The sequence below is a fragment of the Gouania willdenowi genome, chromosome 24, assembly GCF_900634775.1.
Source record: "Gouania willdenowi chromosome 24, fGouWil2.1, whole genome shotgun sequence".
Classification (NCBI taxonomy): domain Eukaryota; kingdom Metazoa; phylum Chordata; class Actinopteri; order Blenniiformes; family Gobiesocidae; genus Gouania; species Gouania willdenowi.
The window spans coordinates 12,224,249-12,240,686 of record NC_041066.1 but is presented as its reverse complement, the minus strand read 5'-3'; the positions used below and the strand labels follow the sequence as shown (position 1 = coordinate 12,240,686).

Below are 16,438 nucleotides of genomic sequence, written 5' to 3'. Positions count from 1 at the left end.
TTATGATAACTGGTCCTAAATCAGCTCTAAATTACACTAAAAACAAATATCTAACATCTAATTTATTTCCTATCTATTGGTTACCTTATTAGGCTTCCTATTCAATGAAAATATTGATATTATTATTTTGGTGTGGGCATCTGAGCTTTCTTTTTTATCAGTATACCCCTAGATTGATAGTATGTGGAACTGGGAAAGCTTGATATGAAACATTTTAATAATTGTTAACTACATATGTGTACAACTGTACGTAGAACTGTAACATGGTTCCCCAGTTTTGCGTTACATTTTAATTGACAATTTCAATAGAATTTTCATGACAATTACAGTATAAAGTCAAATATCTAAGCTCAATTTTAATTTAATTACGATTACTACAGCAACAGATTTTAAAATTTACAGTTATAATTACACCATAATTGTAATGAATAATCAATTATGCGATTACAATTAGAATTGACCCCAACCCACTGGCAAGAAAGAAATACTGGGCCTTTACTGGGCAGGTTTCATTTCATGATTCAAACCAAAAAAAATATCAATAAGAGCATTTTCTATATTGCCCATTTAGGTGAATATGTGTGTGTGTGTGTGCTTTTCTTGGTTTTCATGTCTTAATTTCCCAACTTGTCAAGTGGATTAATTTAAGGGTTAAAGCAGAGGTTCTCATTACGGCGATGGAGGTGTCAGTCTGAGTCGATCCTTCTCACCCCCTGCATCGTAAGACACTGTACGCTGCAATAATCCTGGTAACAAAAAAAAAAAAAAAAAAGAGTGTGTTAGTGCAGTGCATGGTGTAGTACTGTTATATTTACAAACGAGCTGGCTCTAGGGGCCAATCCTGTGTATTGATGGACAAGAGCCCTCTGCTCAGTCTGGTCTCTCCTCGCTGCATCATAAGTGCACGGCTTTGTTAGGAGATCTTTGACTGATGCGAGTCGTGATACGAATAGTTCCTGTTCTGTAATTCTATGCAGCATTACAAAAAAAAAATGCGTCCAATTTTGGGCGTTGTAATGATATTAATAATAATGGCTTGGATTTATGTACTGCTTTTTTTGAGCAGACTCAAAGCATGTACAGAAACCATTATTCCTTCACACCAGTCACTCACAGTAGTCATTCCGGTGGTGGTAAGCTACAATGTAGCCGCAGCTGTCCTGGGGCATACTGACAGAGGCGTGGCTACCATTTTGCACCGACAGTATTTTTGACCACCACCAACCTTCATGCACAGTTCATATTCATTCATACAAGGCAATGTGGGTAAAGTGCCTTGCCCAAGGACAAAACGACAATGACTTGGCGAGAGCGGGCTTTGAATCACCAACCCCAACCCCCAATGTTAAGGTTTCTGAACAAGTTCCTTCATTTGAAATGTTCACACATGTTGTCTTTGTTAAAAACAGACATTGTATTTTGTCATTTCAACATTCCCTCCTCTGCACTGTAGGTATACCAGGGCCCCTCTACGCCTTAGGCTTCTTGACATGTCAGTGTGCTTTTTGGTTGTTTTTTTGTTTTTACATGCGGGCCAACACACACAAAGAGATCCTTAAAATCTTCCCTTTTAGTAAATTTCTGGCAACGGAGTGTGATGTTCACGCGAACAGACAGCTACAAATCACAGCCCCTCGATGAGTATAATCTGTCAATTACAACGGAAAAATGACTTTGGCACAGTGAAGGCCAGGTGCATCAATTCAGCATATATCTTGTTGTCCAAGCGTCATCTTTCTATCGATTCTACTCCCACCATCCAATTCTGATGGCCTCTGACCGCAAAAGCTAGCTTGAACGCTCACGTCAGATGAAAGGAGGATATGAAACCAAACTTCCACCCAGGGACGTGTTTACATTAGTGATATCAGATCCTCCTTCTTCCCAAATTAGCCTTAATATGGATCCGCTGGAGTCATCTCACTACGACTACTCTGTGCCGGTTACAGATTTCAATCAAGGTTTGATTGAAATGCAAAACCATCTTTAGAGAGAAATACTCCTACTTTAATACCATTCTCTGACCTGAAAGTGCTTTCACTGCACATCTAATTCCGCAGGATATCTGGTGTATAAATGCATTTATTTATTAATTTTCTCTCCCTGTCTCCATTGTCAGCTTTTCCATTCCCTTGCAGAGCTAAGCTGGCATATTCTACCATCCAACCTCCATAGAAAGCCTGTCACATGTATTTATCCATCCCCGACCTGCAGTTTAACAGAAAGACCATTCAGCGAGTTAGGGACAGCGTTCTTTTCAGAGCGGTGGTCCTCCTTTGGAGCAGCTGTCTGTAAGGACTGCGATGTCTGTCTGCTGCATCGCCCACCACTGCTTTGAGTGATTCTCGCTCTCTCTCTGCTGATGCCCGGGGCTCTCTATGTTGGAGGCATTGATCGGCCCTTGAATTGGATTGCAGTGGCCCTGATTACTGATGTCAGTTTGCGCCGAGACACGTGGGACCGGCGGAGCCTCCTCGTGCGTGACTTGAGCTCGCGGCGGAAAGGGAGAAGATGGAGGAGGAGGAAGAGATGCATTCCTCATTGGAATTACATTTATCAGTCTTAGTTACGCGGGGAGCAAACACAACATGCCCTCACACGCACACTGTACTCGTAAATGGCACACAAATGACATTTTCATGTTCTATTGTTGTTCTATTTGATCAAATCGCTGCTTCACTAGCTCTACTTCTACATTTCTACTCCTTGCTTTTTTGTGAGTTGTACTCGTTGCATTCACCGCTGATTTATAATTCTGCCCTGCAGTTTTATGAGTCTTTGATCCAAGGTTGCGCCTTACAATTTTAAGTGTAACCTTCATGGCAGTTCCGCATTCAAGTGTTGGGTTTGGAAATGATTTTCCGTGCATCGTTTGTTTACGCTCAAACAGAAGCCATCATTTTCCTTCATAAAAAATAACAATAGCCTCCTTTTATTTATTTTTTTACCTCTTTGCTTAAGAGACAGTGGCTTTACGCCTAGAGAACGACAGGCTAATAAGAGCTGTAATTGGATCTGTCAGTCAAACGATGCTGCAGTGTGAGGGTGGGCATACGTGCAGGTGGGCGAGAGGCTGGGGGTGGTTACTGGACATTAGGGGAAGAAGAAGGAATGGGAGAGAAAATGGAGAACGGTAGAGGAGCTTATACGCTCTGCTCTTTTCCTCACACTCTGCCCGAGGCGCTCCAGTAACAGTTACAAAGGTGTACAATTGTTGTATTTTGTTATTTGTTTGCACCAGTGCCGGGGGGGGTGGCGATCTGTCTTTGTTTGCAGGTATTACTAGGGCGTCGGTGTTGTGGCTTTGATGCAGCAGGAGAGGAAAGTGCAGGATTCCAAACCCCTGAAGGTCACATTGAATATAACTGCGTTGATACCAGGGTTGGGATTGATTGCATTTTGCAGTTATAATTACATTTTCAATTACCCATGTTCGATTACAATTCAGTTACAATTGTAGTGACCAGCATTTTTTCCAATGACGATTAATTCACAATTATTTTGTATTGTCAGAAAGTCAATTACAATTACGTTCTCAATTACTAAAATTCAACTACAATTAATCACAGTTACAAGTTAACCTTCCTCTTGTGTTGGCTAGAACGGTTCCTAAATCAGCTTTGAAATAAACTAAAAACAAATATCTATAATCTCATTTATTTATATATATATATATATATATATATATATATATATATATATATATATATATTTTATTTTATATATCTATTGGTTACCTTGTTAGGCTTCCTGATCAGTGAAAATAAAGGATTTAAAATATTTGGTTATGGCATCTGAACCTTATTTGTGTCAGTATATCCCTCGATGTATTAGTTTAGGGAACACCTATTAGCCATGAATTAGTTGCTTATTAGCATTAATAACATATTAGCTCTTAATCAGTCATCATAAAGTAGTTATTAATGCCTTATTAAGTACTTATTAGTGCCTTATTCTTATTAATGCATTATTATACACTTAACGGCAGTCTCGCAGTCCAAACAGGGTTAAAATTAGGATTAGGATTAATGTTAACCCTAATCCTAACCATAACATGTTGAGAACCTAATTCATATACAATAACTTCCTTACTTACTATTAATAAGTAATAATTCTGAGGTTATTGAGTGAAAACTCTTAGTTAATAGCTTACTGGTTGTATAATAAGGCCATGCAGAATAAGGCATTAATAATTACTTAATAATGACTAATTAAGATTCAATGTTACTAATTTCTTGCATGCTAATAAGCAACTTATTAATGGTCAATAGGTGTTCCCTAAACTAAAGTGTTACCATTTTTTGTGGTAAAATGTGGGAAAGCTTGATAAGAAACATATTTTAATAATTAACTACATACAGTATGTGTAGAACTGTAAATAGAACAGTAATTTGGTTCCCCAGTTTTGCAATAAATTGTAATATTTTTTCATATTTTTTTTATTTACATTTTCACGGCAATTACAATTACAAAGTAAATGATCTGAACTCAATTACAATTAAATTATGATTACAACAGCAACATTTTTTAACCACAATTACATCTATAAGTATGCCATGATTGTAATTAATTATCAATTACACAATTACAATTATAATTGACCCCGACCCTGGTTGATACGCATGTGTTTGCTTTTTCTCTGACCGTCAGTGATGTTGTAGCCTTATGAATCAACCTAAAGCATCTGGAATTAGTGGGAGGGGCTGGGATAGTAGTTTATTTCCATTACAGCAAAACATACACTGAGTTTGCTTTGTCATGTTGAATAACTACATACCAATGCTCATCTTTTTACGTGTGGAGAGCATGTGTATATCCTGGCTTATAAGTAATGTGCGTGCCGACATGTACGATTTCCCATTCTACTTGAATTAACAGGCCATTTACGCTCTGACAGAGATGTTAAGTGTGCAGTCAGATTTTCAGCCCCGGCCTCAGCTTTTAGGAGATGGCTTTTTCATGTCTTGGGTGACATTCTTTTTCCATTATTAGCTGAGCAGGAAATTGTTACAGCACAAAGCTATTCTGTTGGTCCTGGTATTATGGTCTCAATCACACCGTGATGCTATTATGCATTTCTTTTTATGAATAGACAAAAGGTGTTTTAACTATAAATACACACTCAGGCTTTGGGTGCAGTGGACGTTTTAAGACTGCCTTAGCAGTTAAGATGGCAAGATGATTAGAGCACGGGCTTAAATCTTTCTGCATACTTTTAAAGCTGTGCATGTGCATAAAAATAGAATAATAAGTTAGATTGTAAAGGCAGAGTTTGAACAGTTATTAAGAAAAAATCCCAAAATGCACATATTGCATCCAGACACCATTGAAATGCTGGTAATTTATTGGCTCCATAAGTGAAACATTGATTTTTGCATTGACTTCTGTTTGCTTATTGCAAAATTCAAAATGCTGTAAAAAAAAAAAAATAAGAAATTGAGTTTTTCAGATAAAATTCTGATATTTTCCAAACATCTACCATGAATCAAAAATTTGGTTTTTTTTATGAATATTGAGAATGTACTGTATGTACTTGTTTACAGTCAAAACATTTGATGCACTGTTGGCTCAGTTTTTTAATATATCAAAAATCTGTATTGATTGATTGTGTACAAGATGTGCGATAGCAAGGACGGTGTCCAGTGAGCAAAAATGTGGAAGGAGATTTTTGAGAAAAGAGTGATGGACTTAATTTACAATAGGTTTAAATGTACAAAAGAGGCTACATTTTGGCGAAAGTTGCAAATCTGTAGCATATATGGTTGATTTGTTGTGACATTTACAAATTGTTGAATTGTTGAGGCTTGCTGTAGTATCCAGACTGTTCTGATCTCCGCTCTGTCCGTCCTCCTTACATTGTTCCACCTGGTCTAATGTGACGGAGCTCAATTTTATGGCGGCATGAACCTTATAAAACTGGGAAAAATCCACAATTTAGCCACGTCATTGTTTAAGCCACATGGTTCAAAGCGTGAGAAAAAAGTAGCGGCTTATAGTCCGGGAATTACTGTCGGTATTTTTTCACATTTCAAAAGAATCATATTGGATATCAGCTTTAATATGAGCAAGGTCCGCAATACAACTGTTTCACACGCCAGACTCATGTCATGACAACCTATTGGTTGTGTTAGGAAAAACTGCATTCCCACTGCATCAGGCTTTGAAACAAGGTAATTATACAGAGAAATTCCCTGTGGGGCATTAAAACAAATGTGACAGCCCAGTTCTGTTCTGTGCTCACTCACTCAAACTCTGCATACAGCTTTTCACTATTAACGCCTACAAGCCAATGAACAAATAAGCAGTTGCCGCAAAATTACACAAACGGCACATCCAATTGTTGGGGGTCATGGGAAAGCATCACAATTAGTCAACATTGTGCATGTGGTTTAGCATATGCAGCTAGACAGAGCGTATGGTGTTGAGTGAGAACCAAAGTAGAAAAGGAGGCTTAGATCCGACCAGTTTTGTAGTGACAGGCTGTGAGGAGCATTACTCATCATTACATTCTCTGCTGGCAGCCTATTTTCATCACATTACAGTGGGATAATGAAGCGTAGCACACAAGCGTCCTTAGGTTCTCTGAGTAGTTTCACTATTAGCTCCAGTTGAGGGCATTCAGCCAAGAAGCGTTATTGAACTTTTTACAGTTAGTTTATTGTATAATTATTTCTTAACTGCATAACAATACATGTAGGTGGAATCTCACTGCAGTGCCAGTTTAAACATTCAAATTCATTTAGCCTTGACAGTCGTGGCCCATTTAATGTGTCTCATACTTATTTGGAAGTGGCGCCCACTTGATTTGATGGCATTTACCAGTTTAATGTTGTGCTACTTTAGAAAATGTAGATTTATTCAGTGCCGAAATTCGAGTGCCGCCAGTCATTTTGTGTGTTATGTTGTGTTTTCTGCAGGAACAAGGCAAAGTAGGCGTGACTTTCAACATTGGAACCGTGGACATCAGCGTTAAGGAGTTGACCACAGCAATAAACGATGGTAAATACCATTTGGTCCGATTCACCAGGAATGGGGGTAATGCAACCTTGCAGGTGGACAACTGGCCGATCAATGAGCACTTCCCCTCAGGTAAAGTCCACGTCTTTATTATTACAAATAAAACCAATTACAGATAGTCTCTTATGTTCCAACCACTGGACACCTTGCTTTTTTCTACTAAAAAATCAACCCCAAGAACAAGGAGAAGAAAAGGGGATCAACAAAAAAAAATACGCTTTCTAAACCAGTGGTTCCCAAACGTTTCGATTAATTAAACATTTTAAACTTCGCCCAAATCGTAACAAAATTGAACCAAATGGGTAAAAAAAAAAAAAAAGTAACCTTGTTTGAAAAAAGTACAAATTGCCACTATTCTTCAAAACTCATAAAAATAACATAAAATGTGCAAACACATACTTTAGGACAGTGATAATAAAGTTATTTAAGTGCAAAATAAAATAAATTAAAAAAAAAAAAAAATTTGTTTTTGCAATGTTCAGCAAAGCCGTTTCTGCCCCCCATCATAACATCACGACCCCCCAGTTTGGGACCCACTCCTCTAAACACTCAACCATTAATCTAAAGACTATATTTTATATACTCTCTGATTTCCCAGGAGTTAGAAATATCACAACAATGAAAGTGCATTTTTTTAGCCACAATAGCACACACATGCTAAGTTTTCTTGAACAACCATTAAAAAGAAAAGCAGGCGTAACTTCATGCTCCTATCATTTGTCCTCCCAGACGTGTTCATTTTAAGGAGTCTGTGCTCGGTACGGGCAGAAAAAGAGGCTGAAACCAAAAGTTGCCTGTTGGCAGGAGAAACGTAGCGCCTGCATTTATTTCTTCTTCCCAGGTCAGCAGAGGCTGTGCAACAGCAGAATACAAATAGGCTCATCAAACAGAACCCTGCTTCATTTGGAGGCCCACGCACTTCCCCCATTTGGAACATGTGCTGCTTAGCTCGCTAGGTGTGAGAGTGAAAGAAAGAGTCGGAGGAAGGCAGGGAAGGAGAAGAAAAAAGCCTCTACGACTTAAGTATCCATTAAATTGAGTCTTCAGCTTTGATAGCTTAGGAGACGCCACCTTCATCGTGTAGTTTCCCATTAACTCTGCTTCACTTTCATTCGAAAAACAAAGAGACAACATAAAAATGCACCCAAGCAAAAAAGGTTCCCGAAACATAGTGGGAGGCATTGAGTGTCAGTTGTGAAAGTGTGCCATCATGACAGTGTTGATCATGAACATGTCTTTCTTAACCAGAAGCAGCTGCAGTGTGAAGCAAAACTGTATCAGAGAAAGCCACAAGCGTTGTTAGCTGAAATATTTGAAATAAAAAAAATGAACAAGAAAAACGCTGCAATGCTTAAAAGCAAACAAATAGGAGGCGATCCCTTTCACATCCCAGTCCGATGTCTCAGCTGCCCTACAGCACTCAGCATTCCAGTTGCATGGCGTCACCGAGGACAGGACAGCATCCTCTCCCGGTGTGACCTGGCGTGAAGCTTTGCTTTGGTTCAATGCCAGCGCAGGTGACGCTAATGCCTTCTGTCTTTGGCTTTCTTTTGCCGTCGGCTGTATTTTGCTTTTTTTTTTTTGACCAGATATAGTTAGACGTGTTTCATAACTGCAAAGCAGCTGCAGTAATGTTTTGAAAAATACCAAGAAACTTTGCAAAGTGACACCCCACTGCAGACGTTCACACCTGCACATGCACGGCACTCACTGAGGGAAATGGGTTAATTAGAAGAATGCAACTGTATTGTAATACAACTGTCTTTATATTTATATCTCTCATGTTCTGAGCCATGTGAATACATTCACCAATTAAATGTCAAGAAATTACGTGTTTGTGTGTTTTAACAACAATTAAGAACACAGATTAGCAAAGGAAACCTCATAGGGAGGCTGAAACGGATATAAAAATATACTGTAAAAAAATATACTGTAAATAGAGCATGTTATATGGCAAACAGGTTTGATTGTTAAAATGACCACTAACATACTGCTAGAAATAATGCTCAAATATTCATTCTATTACATGTTTTTTTAGGCCGAGCTACCGGACTCACGCCACTCACTTAGTTGTTGTTGTTGTTGTTGTTGTTTACACAAGTTAAAATTGCTACTCCTCTGTTAATCGTGAACGGATTGGGCTGAAATGTGGTAGGTATAATCTATGGATGTGTACGCATCAACGCTCTGAGCCCGATTTTTGATTTGGGCCCCAAAAGAAGAAAAAAACACGGAAGTCGATTTCTCATTTATTTGCCTGTCAAATGTTATGATGCTTGGTGGTACCTAATCATTGGCACATACCAATATATAAATGGGGCCCATTACCCCGTATGCCTCACGGGGGCACCAGGGGGCCCCCGAAGGCCCCATTTTTTAGTTCTCGTTAGATTGGAATGCAGTTTGGAATGAATATGATGATGAGATGCTTGGAGCCCTTTTTTTAAAATGGGGCCCGGGGGCCCACCCGCCATTTCCAGTAATTTCCAAATTTACGGGAACATAGTCGTGTGATATATTGTTTCAAAGGTAATTCAACTTGATTAAGATTATGCCTCGCACAATTCGATTAGGGGCTCCTTTTTTCGCCAATTTCCATTAAAGTACTTTTCTCATTTATTTCTGAGTCAAATATTGCCACACTTGGTGATATCGAATCATTGACACATACCAATATATGTTACTCCATATGTGGGGGGGGACTTATTCAAATGACTACTCCTCCGTTAATGCTCATTGAATAGGGCTGTGATTTTACATGGATATTCCATGAGCGGATGTCAAGAGCCTCTCGGAGACCTTTTTTTATTCGGTGGAACCGAGTCATTTGGCTGAATTCTCGGGTACGTGGTACGTGCTATTTGGCGCGGAGACATTCCGCGGGACCAGCCGTTGTTAATCCGAACTTGTTCTTCCATAGTTAGCCTGTTAGCTCTTTCTTTTGCAGCTTTGCAGGACCACTTTGTTTTATTGGATGGTGTAGTGTACATGCGTCAAACCAGAGAATCCAATTTGGCCCGCAGGAGAAAGTAAAAATGACAGAGAAAACATGAATCATTGAGTAAATGAAACGTAACAATATTTTCAGGGGCTCACAGTTTTCCCTGTGCTTATATCACATGATGGATGTCATGTATAATGTTAAACTGTGGAAAAAGAAAATATTTTAATTTTCTTCAAATTATTGCATAACATTACCCTTACTTACATAGAATTTATTTAAAGTGAAGATCCTGCTGGGAGTGACGTAGAAGTGCAAATTAGGGCACAATAATGTCAGTGACCAGTTGTAGCAGGAAATGATTCACCAATCTGTGATTTAAGTCTCAACATTTAGTGACTTCTCATTGTCTTTTGTAGCTTTGTTGTCAACACTCTTCCCAGTTATGACAGCACAGCTGAAGACATTTTAGTCTTGTTTCTTTGCATTAATGCACATCCTGGTCATTGTTTTAATTCAGCAGATGCTACAGCTTGAAAACCCCACCTTGATGTTATATCTACGTTTATATACTTCCCCAAAGTAGCTGGAGATAAACTGAGATCGTTGAAGTTGTGCAGCCTGCAGGAAGCAGGATGCTGCGGTTATTTAGCAAAACAATAGATAATATACTATGTACTGTGTTTTTAGTTATCTCAGGTGTTATTGTGCTGTAGAGCCTCGACCTTACAGCGACGATTCAGATTTCAAGGCTGAATGGCTTTTTGTTTGTTTTGTTTGCAAAAGCACAAAAGCAGCTTTCTCGCTCAGAGTTTCTTTCAAGTGATCTCCCTGAGTTGTATTCCTCCTTCAGTCCACCTGTCATTGCCTGGAAATGGAGTTGGGGTTGAGAGGTCTAATGCATGGTGATTACTTCTTTCTTTCTGCACAGGTAATTGGCAGGACATTCAGTGATAGTAATCCGGCAATGATTGATTTTTCTTTTTTTTTTTTTTTTTTTTAAGACCTCCCTACCTTTTAAAGGCATTGTCATCTTGTGAGTAATTACATGTTGGGATGCAGACTCATTGACTGCTTTCTCACACCCCTGATGCTTCCACGAGGTTTCTTGTGCCGTTCGATAAACAGTTACTGGATCCGAGCATTCTCTCTCTCTCTCTCTCTCTCTCTCTCTCTCTCTCTCTCTCTCTCTCTCTCTCTCTCTCTCTTTCTCTTTCTCTTTCTCTCTCTCTCTCTCACACTCTCTCTCTCTCTCTCTCTCTCTCTCTCTCTCTCTCTCTCTCTCTCTCTCTCTCTCTTCTTGGGAATAGGTAAGGACAAAAGATGCAGGTTGTTTGCTTGCCAGTCAAAGATGGTTAGCCCGGGGCGTCTAAATTGGACATCTCATCAAGTTTAGAAAGTTTTTTATTACCAATTCATCAAGGGAGAGTAGAGCGTAGATGCAGGTAGTGTTTACACTGTCATATGCTTTTGTAGTGAATGCATTTGAAGCAGCGATGCTCCGGGGAAAGGGTAGCGATGTGTAGCCTCACGGCTGAAGAGTCATGTGTTCCTACGCTGGTCTTTCTGTTTGAAGTTCTCACTAAGCATACATTAGGTTTCTCCTTCAACAGCGGTTTTCATCCTGTAGTTCAAAAAGATGTACGTTCACTTCTACAGAAGGAATAAGTGTGCATGATCTCGTGTTGAGCCTGTAAAGCAGCCATTCTCAAACTTTTCAGCCCACGACCCCCAAAATAAAGATGCCAGAGACCGGGGACCCCCACTGTACCTGAAGGTGGTGAAACACAGACATGAACATTGAAGAACAGTCATGTGGAGACCAGGGGCGGACTGGGGGAGGGGGGAAAGTGACCTGGGAGTCATTGGGAGACCGGCCCACTTCACTTGCAGTGTGGGTGGAGCCAACCAACTTTTATTTCAAATCAAGTCTGACCAGAAAGACAATTCTGAGTTAAATTTGCTGATGCAAAATGCCACACAGGCTAATTTATTAACAAACAGCTATGCAATATGTGCAACTTTTGGCTTTTTTACCTGTAAGGGACAGCACGTGTGAGTGAGTTCTGCAATGTGGCTTGTTATGAGGAAGGTCTGGGTTAGGACGTACTCATTAATCCATCTAACTGAGCTTTACATGCTGTTCTGAGAAGTAAAAGCTGTGACACCTAAAACAAGCATTTTTATACAAAATACGATATATATTGATATATGCAATATTGTAGCTTTATATAGAAAACTTAATACATCTTGAATCTTAATTTATTGCCCAGCTCTAATTCCTAAATTATAATACAGCCTAAAGTAAAACATAAATAAACAAATGTGCTTCATATATTCAATTTAATATACTTACAGTTCATATACAAGTCAACACGTTGAATATTGACTGTTAATTTATTGGTGAGGAAGTTGTTTGGAGAGCATTTCGGAGACTAATGGAGAAACGAAAAAAACAAAACAATTTAAAAGGTAGTGCATCATGTGATCATGTGATCTGGGTGCACTTTGATAAAGCAGGCATTGTCTGATTTAGTGCTAAATGTCACATGACAACATGGATTGTATGAGGCAGCTTTTCTCCAAAGTAATTTATCCTACAAGAAGACAAATAAATGTGGCTTTGACTTTAACATACTTGTAATTAATAACATATTTCAAGGTGTTATACAGATCAGACTTTGCACCTTTGACACCTGACTGATGTGAGTGACTGGTGTGAATGAATAATGGTTTCTGTACGTGCTTCGAGTCTCCTTGAAAAAAGCGCTTTATAAATCTAAGCCATTATTATTGTTTATTATTATTAATTTCACATTGCTTGTCTTTAGGTTTAAGTTTCAATAATGACTATTAGACAGTTTTTTTGCAGACTTTACATCTTTTAACACTTTTTGAAAGGAGTATTTATTTGTGGCACTTCTGATTGGCTGATTTTTCATGGTTACTTACTTTGTTTCTTAATTATTTTTACATTAAAATACGGGATATTTATGGTAAATTGGTGGGAAAGACTGGTAAAGTACGGGAGTTTTCTGGCCAAAATGGGATACTTTACAGATATGCTTATTCCCCCTTTCTTTTTCTCTTTCTCATGGTCCGGCCCACCGGTCAATCGGGGAGATCCTTGGTGTCCCCGTAAGCAAGTCCGCCCTTGGTGGACACATCTTAGAGATGTAAATCCTTGTTTTAATCAGAAATAAATTGGTTGAAAGTGAACAAAGATGGAGAAAAACGTGGTGAAATGAGTTTTTAAAAACCACAGAAATTGGTTAAAAGTTGTAAATTAGAATGGCAAAAAACTGACAAAAAAGTGGTTAAAAGGGTTCAAAGTGGCTTAAAACTGGCTGAAAAAAGTAGGAACAATTAGTTTAAACATGACAAATCATAAATGTGGTTAAATTGGCAAAAAAGAAGCACGAAATATGGTATAAATGGGTTAAATGGGTCATCATATACATTAGGTGTGAAAAAGGGTTTATAAGTGCCCGAAATATATTGAAAGGGGAAAAAATCTGCAGAAAAGGCATTGAAATTTGATGAAGTGGCAACTATGGCGGTAATGTAACAAAAATGCATTAAATAAGCAAGAAAAAGTGATTAAAAAAAAAAGGTTAAAATATGGCACGTTTGGTGTAGTAATAAGCAAAAATGGCCTCAAAATGTTAAAAAAAATATTAGTTTTTTTAATGCATCTGGCGACCCCAAATGGGCTCCTAACCCCAAGGTTGAGAACCTCTGCTATAAAGAACTGGCGGTCAATTTTCATGCAGCCTGTTTGTTTTATTGTTGGTTTAGTTTAGTAAGTATTTACAGTACGTCGATCAATTTATTTGGATACTTGGCAAAAAAAAAAAAAGAAAGATCAATCATGTAATGCTATCTGAAACCACAATTAATGAGAAAAACAACTCCTTGTTTTCACAGACAGTGATATTATTCGAGGATAATTAAATCAGTTTACTGACTCGCTACAGAACCCTGCAATAATAAATCTGAAATAATGATTTATTTCAAATAAAGATTCTTCTTCAGAAAGAAGATAAAATACCCAATAGCAGATATTGGCTTATTATGAGCAAACACTGAGCAGATTTTGGGTCAACCATGGCCTGAGGATTCCACACAGTCATTCTGTGTTTACTTCTGCCCCAGAATGACTGTGATTTCAAACATTATCACAGGTTAACGTCATCTTACTGCCTTTCACTGTTTGTGTTTGTGTTCATGCACGAAGGAATATAAAAGCAAGTGCAGTCGACGTTAAACGTTTAACATGTTATTTTGCAATTTTAATGAACACAGCAACAAATTAAAGGCTGCTGTCTATGAAGCATTTAAGCCTTACAGGCTGTGCTTTGTTGATCTTTGGGCCGCCCGTTGTTATTGACTCAGTAAGGACAACATTGTTTGTATTGTCACTATTTTCTACATTTTCTCCAAGAAAAATGCAGATTATAGGCCTGTTAGGGTTGGAATACCCAATCTAAGAAGTGGTGTGTTCAGCCTTTTTATTTTTATAAATATCTGCAATGTGTCATAGAGGGGTGGAAAGCAAGATTTAATCATTTAATATTTTTACTATTCAATCTTGACAGATAAACAGACAATGTGACATACAACAGCTACGGTTGTGGTTTTTCAACCCAGTTTTGATGCAGTCAAACTTAGACAGATAAAATTTAGGGTCGTAAATCTGAAGTATTGTTTTGGTTTGATTGTTGGTTTTTTTTCCTTCTTTTTAATCGATGACACCTTTAATACGTTAATACGTTTGAAGAGAGGCGAGCTTCTTCTGTCTACAACTCAGTCGGTCTACAAATAATGTCAGCATGTGTCCAAAGTATTTCTTGTATATGTGTTCTATGGCTTCTCATCATCAACAGTTAAAGAATGCTGGCTGTTTGGATGAAACAAATATCTCCTCCCAACGTTAAAGTTTGGTAGTAATCGCCAAAGCTCTGAAAATCAAGGCTGAACAAATGCTTGTAACTCAACTTTTGCAACATAGATATATTTCATGCTTATGGAAAATTTCCCCTAAATTGCAAATCAAACAAGTTTGGATAAAGTACAGCCGGGCCCGCGGAACGTCTCCGCACCGAATCGCACGTACCACGTTCGCAAGAATTCAATCAAATGACTAGGTTCCATCAAGAAAAAAAAATGGGACCCCTGGTGCCCCCGTGGCATATACGGAGTAATGAGCTCCATTCATATATTGGTATGTTTCAATGATTTGGTACCACCAACTATCGCGATATTTGACTCACAAATAAATGAGAAAACGGCTTCAATGGAAAATGCCAAAAAAAAAGGGCCCTTAATCAAATTGTGCGAGGCATAATTGTAATCTACGTTGAATTACCTTTTAAACTATATATCACACGACTATGCTCCCATACATCTGGAAATTACCGGAAATGAAGGGTGGGTCCCCGGGCCCCGTTTCAAAATAAGGGCTCCAAGCATCTCATCGTATTCATTCTTTGTGTATTCATACCAAACTGCATCCTGATCTCACAAGAACTAACACAGGAGTAGTCATTTGAAAAATGTGGTCCCCGGGGTCCCCCTGGCGCCCCAATAACACGTACGGGGTAATAGGCCCCATTTATATACCACCAACCGTCGTAATATTTGACTGGCAAATAAATGAAATCGTATTTACAGTAAATCATCTATATAAAAACATAAATGATTTACATTATTTCATAGTTGCAATCTTTATTTTATTCTTTATTATCTCTGGTCTTCTCCAACCTTTATTTGTGAATATTTAATATTTCAAAGGATTTCTTCTCTATATAGCCACAAATGTTTGTCAGTGGCTTCTACTTAGACTCACTATTACAGAGGTTCCCAACCTTTTTTGGGTCATGACCCTATTTTGATGTCACAATTTACTATAATGTGTTAGAAATACATACTGTAGTAGCCAGGATTAGTGCACAAAGTGACAAGTGCACCACCTCAGATATTTTTATGCTGCATTTTATTTGATCTAGATTTATATTTAAGAAAGTTTAAGTATAGGATGCAGTTATTTGATATGTATTGTGTGTGATGTGTATTTAAAAAATATTAACAATTCAAAACATTTAAAACATTTTTACCCATTACTAGACATTTCAAGTGACCCATTTTAATTCCAGTACCAATGCCTTCACTCTATAATTTTTTGGTTTGAAGCCAATCGTGCATGTGACACCCAAAGTGGCCAATCACAATCAGGTATATATCCCCATTAAATAAAAAATAGAAATAAAAAACACTAGACAGTACAGTAGTAGAATAGCACAGGCAATAACAAAAACTAGGATATATTCATCTTTGTTGGTATTAGACAAACATGACTTGATGACAAATCTATTACCCAAACCTATTAAATACCATAGCGATATCAAACCGATGCCAAAATAGGTGAAAAACAGATTATAAAATACTTTATTTATGTGAGCTACTGCTTACAGAAAACAG

The 16,438-nt window shown here is 38.1% G+C and overlaps 1 protein-coding gene across 16 annotated transcripts in view; it reads left to right on the top strand.

Annotated features, from left to right (window-relative positions):
* nrxn3b (neurexin 3b) overlaps positions 1-16,438 on the top strand; it is a 383,656-nt gene that overhangs the window by 320,983 nt on the left and 46,235 nt on the right. For all 16 annotated transcript variants that reach the window (XR_003672980.1, XM_028440201.1, XM_028440215.1 and 13 more), the window contains one exon: positions 6,918-7,089. Coding sequence is in view for 15 of the 16 variants with exons in the window: in XM_028440201.1 (XP_028296002.1) it covers positions 6,918-7,089 (172 nt within the window). In the remaining variant the exon portion in view is untranslated. The remainder of the gene's footprint in view (positions 1-6,917; positions 7,090-16,438) is intronic.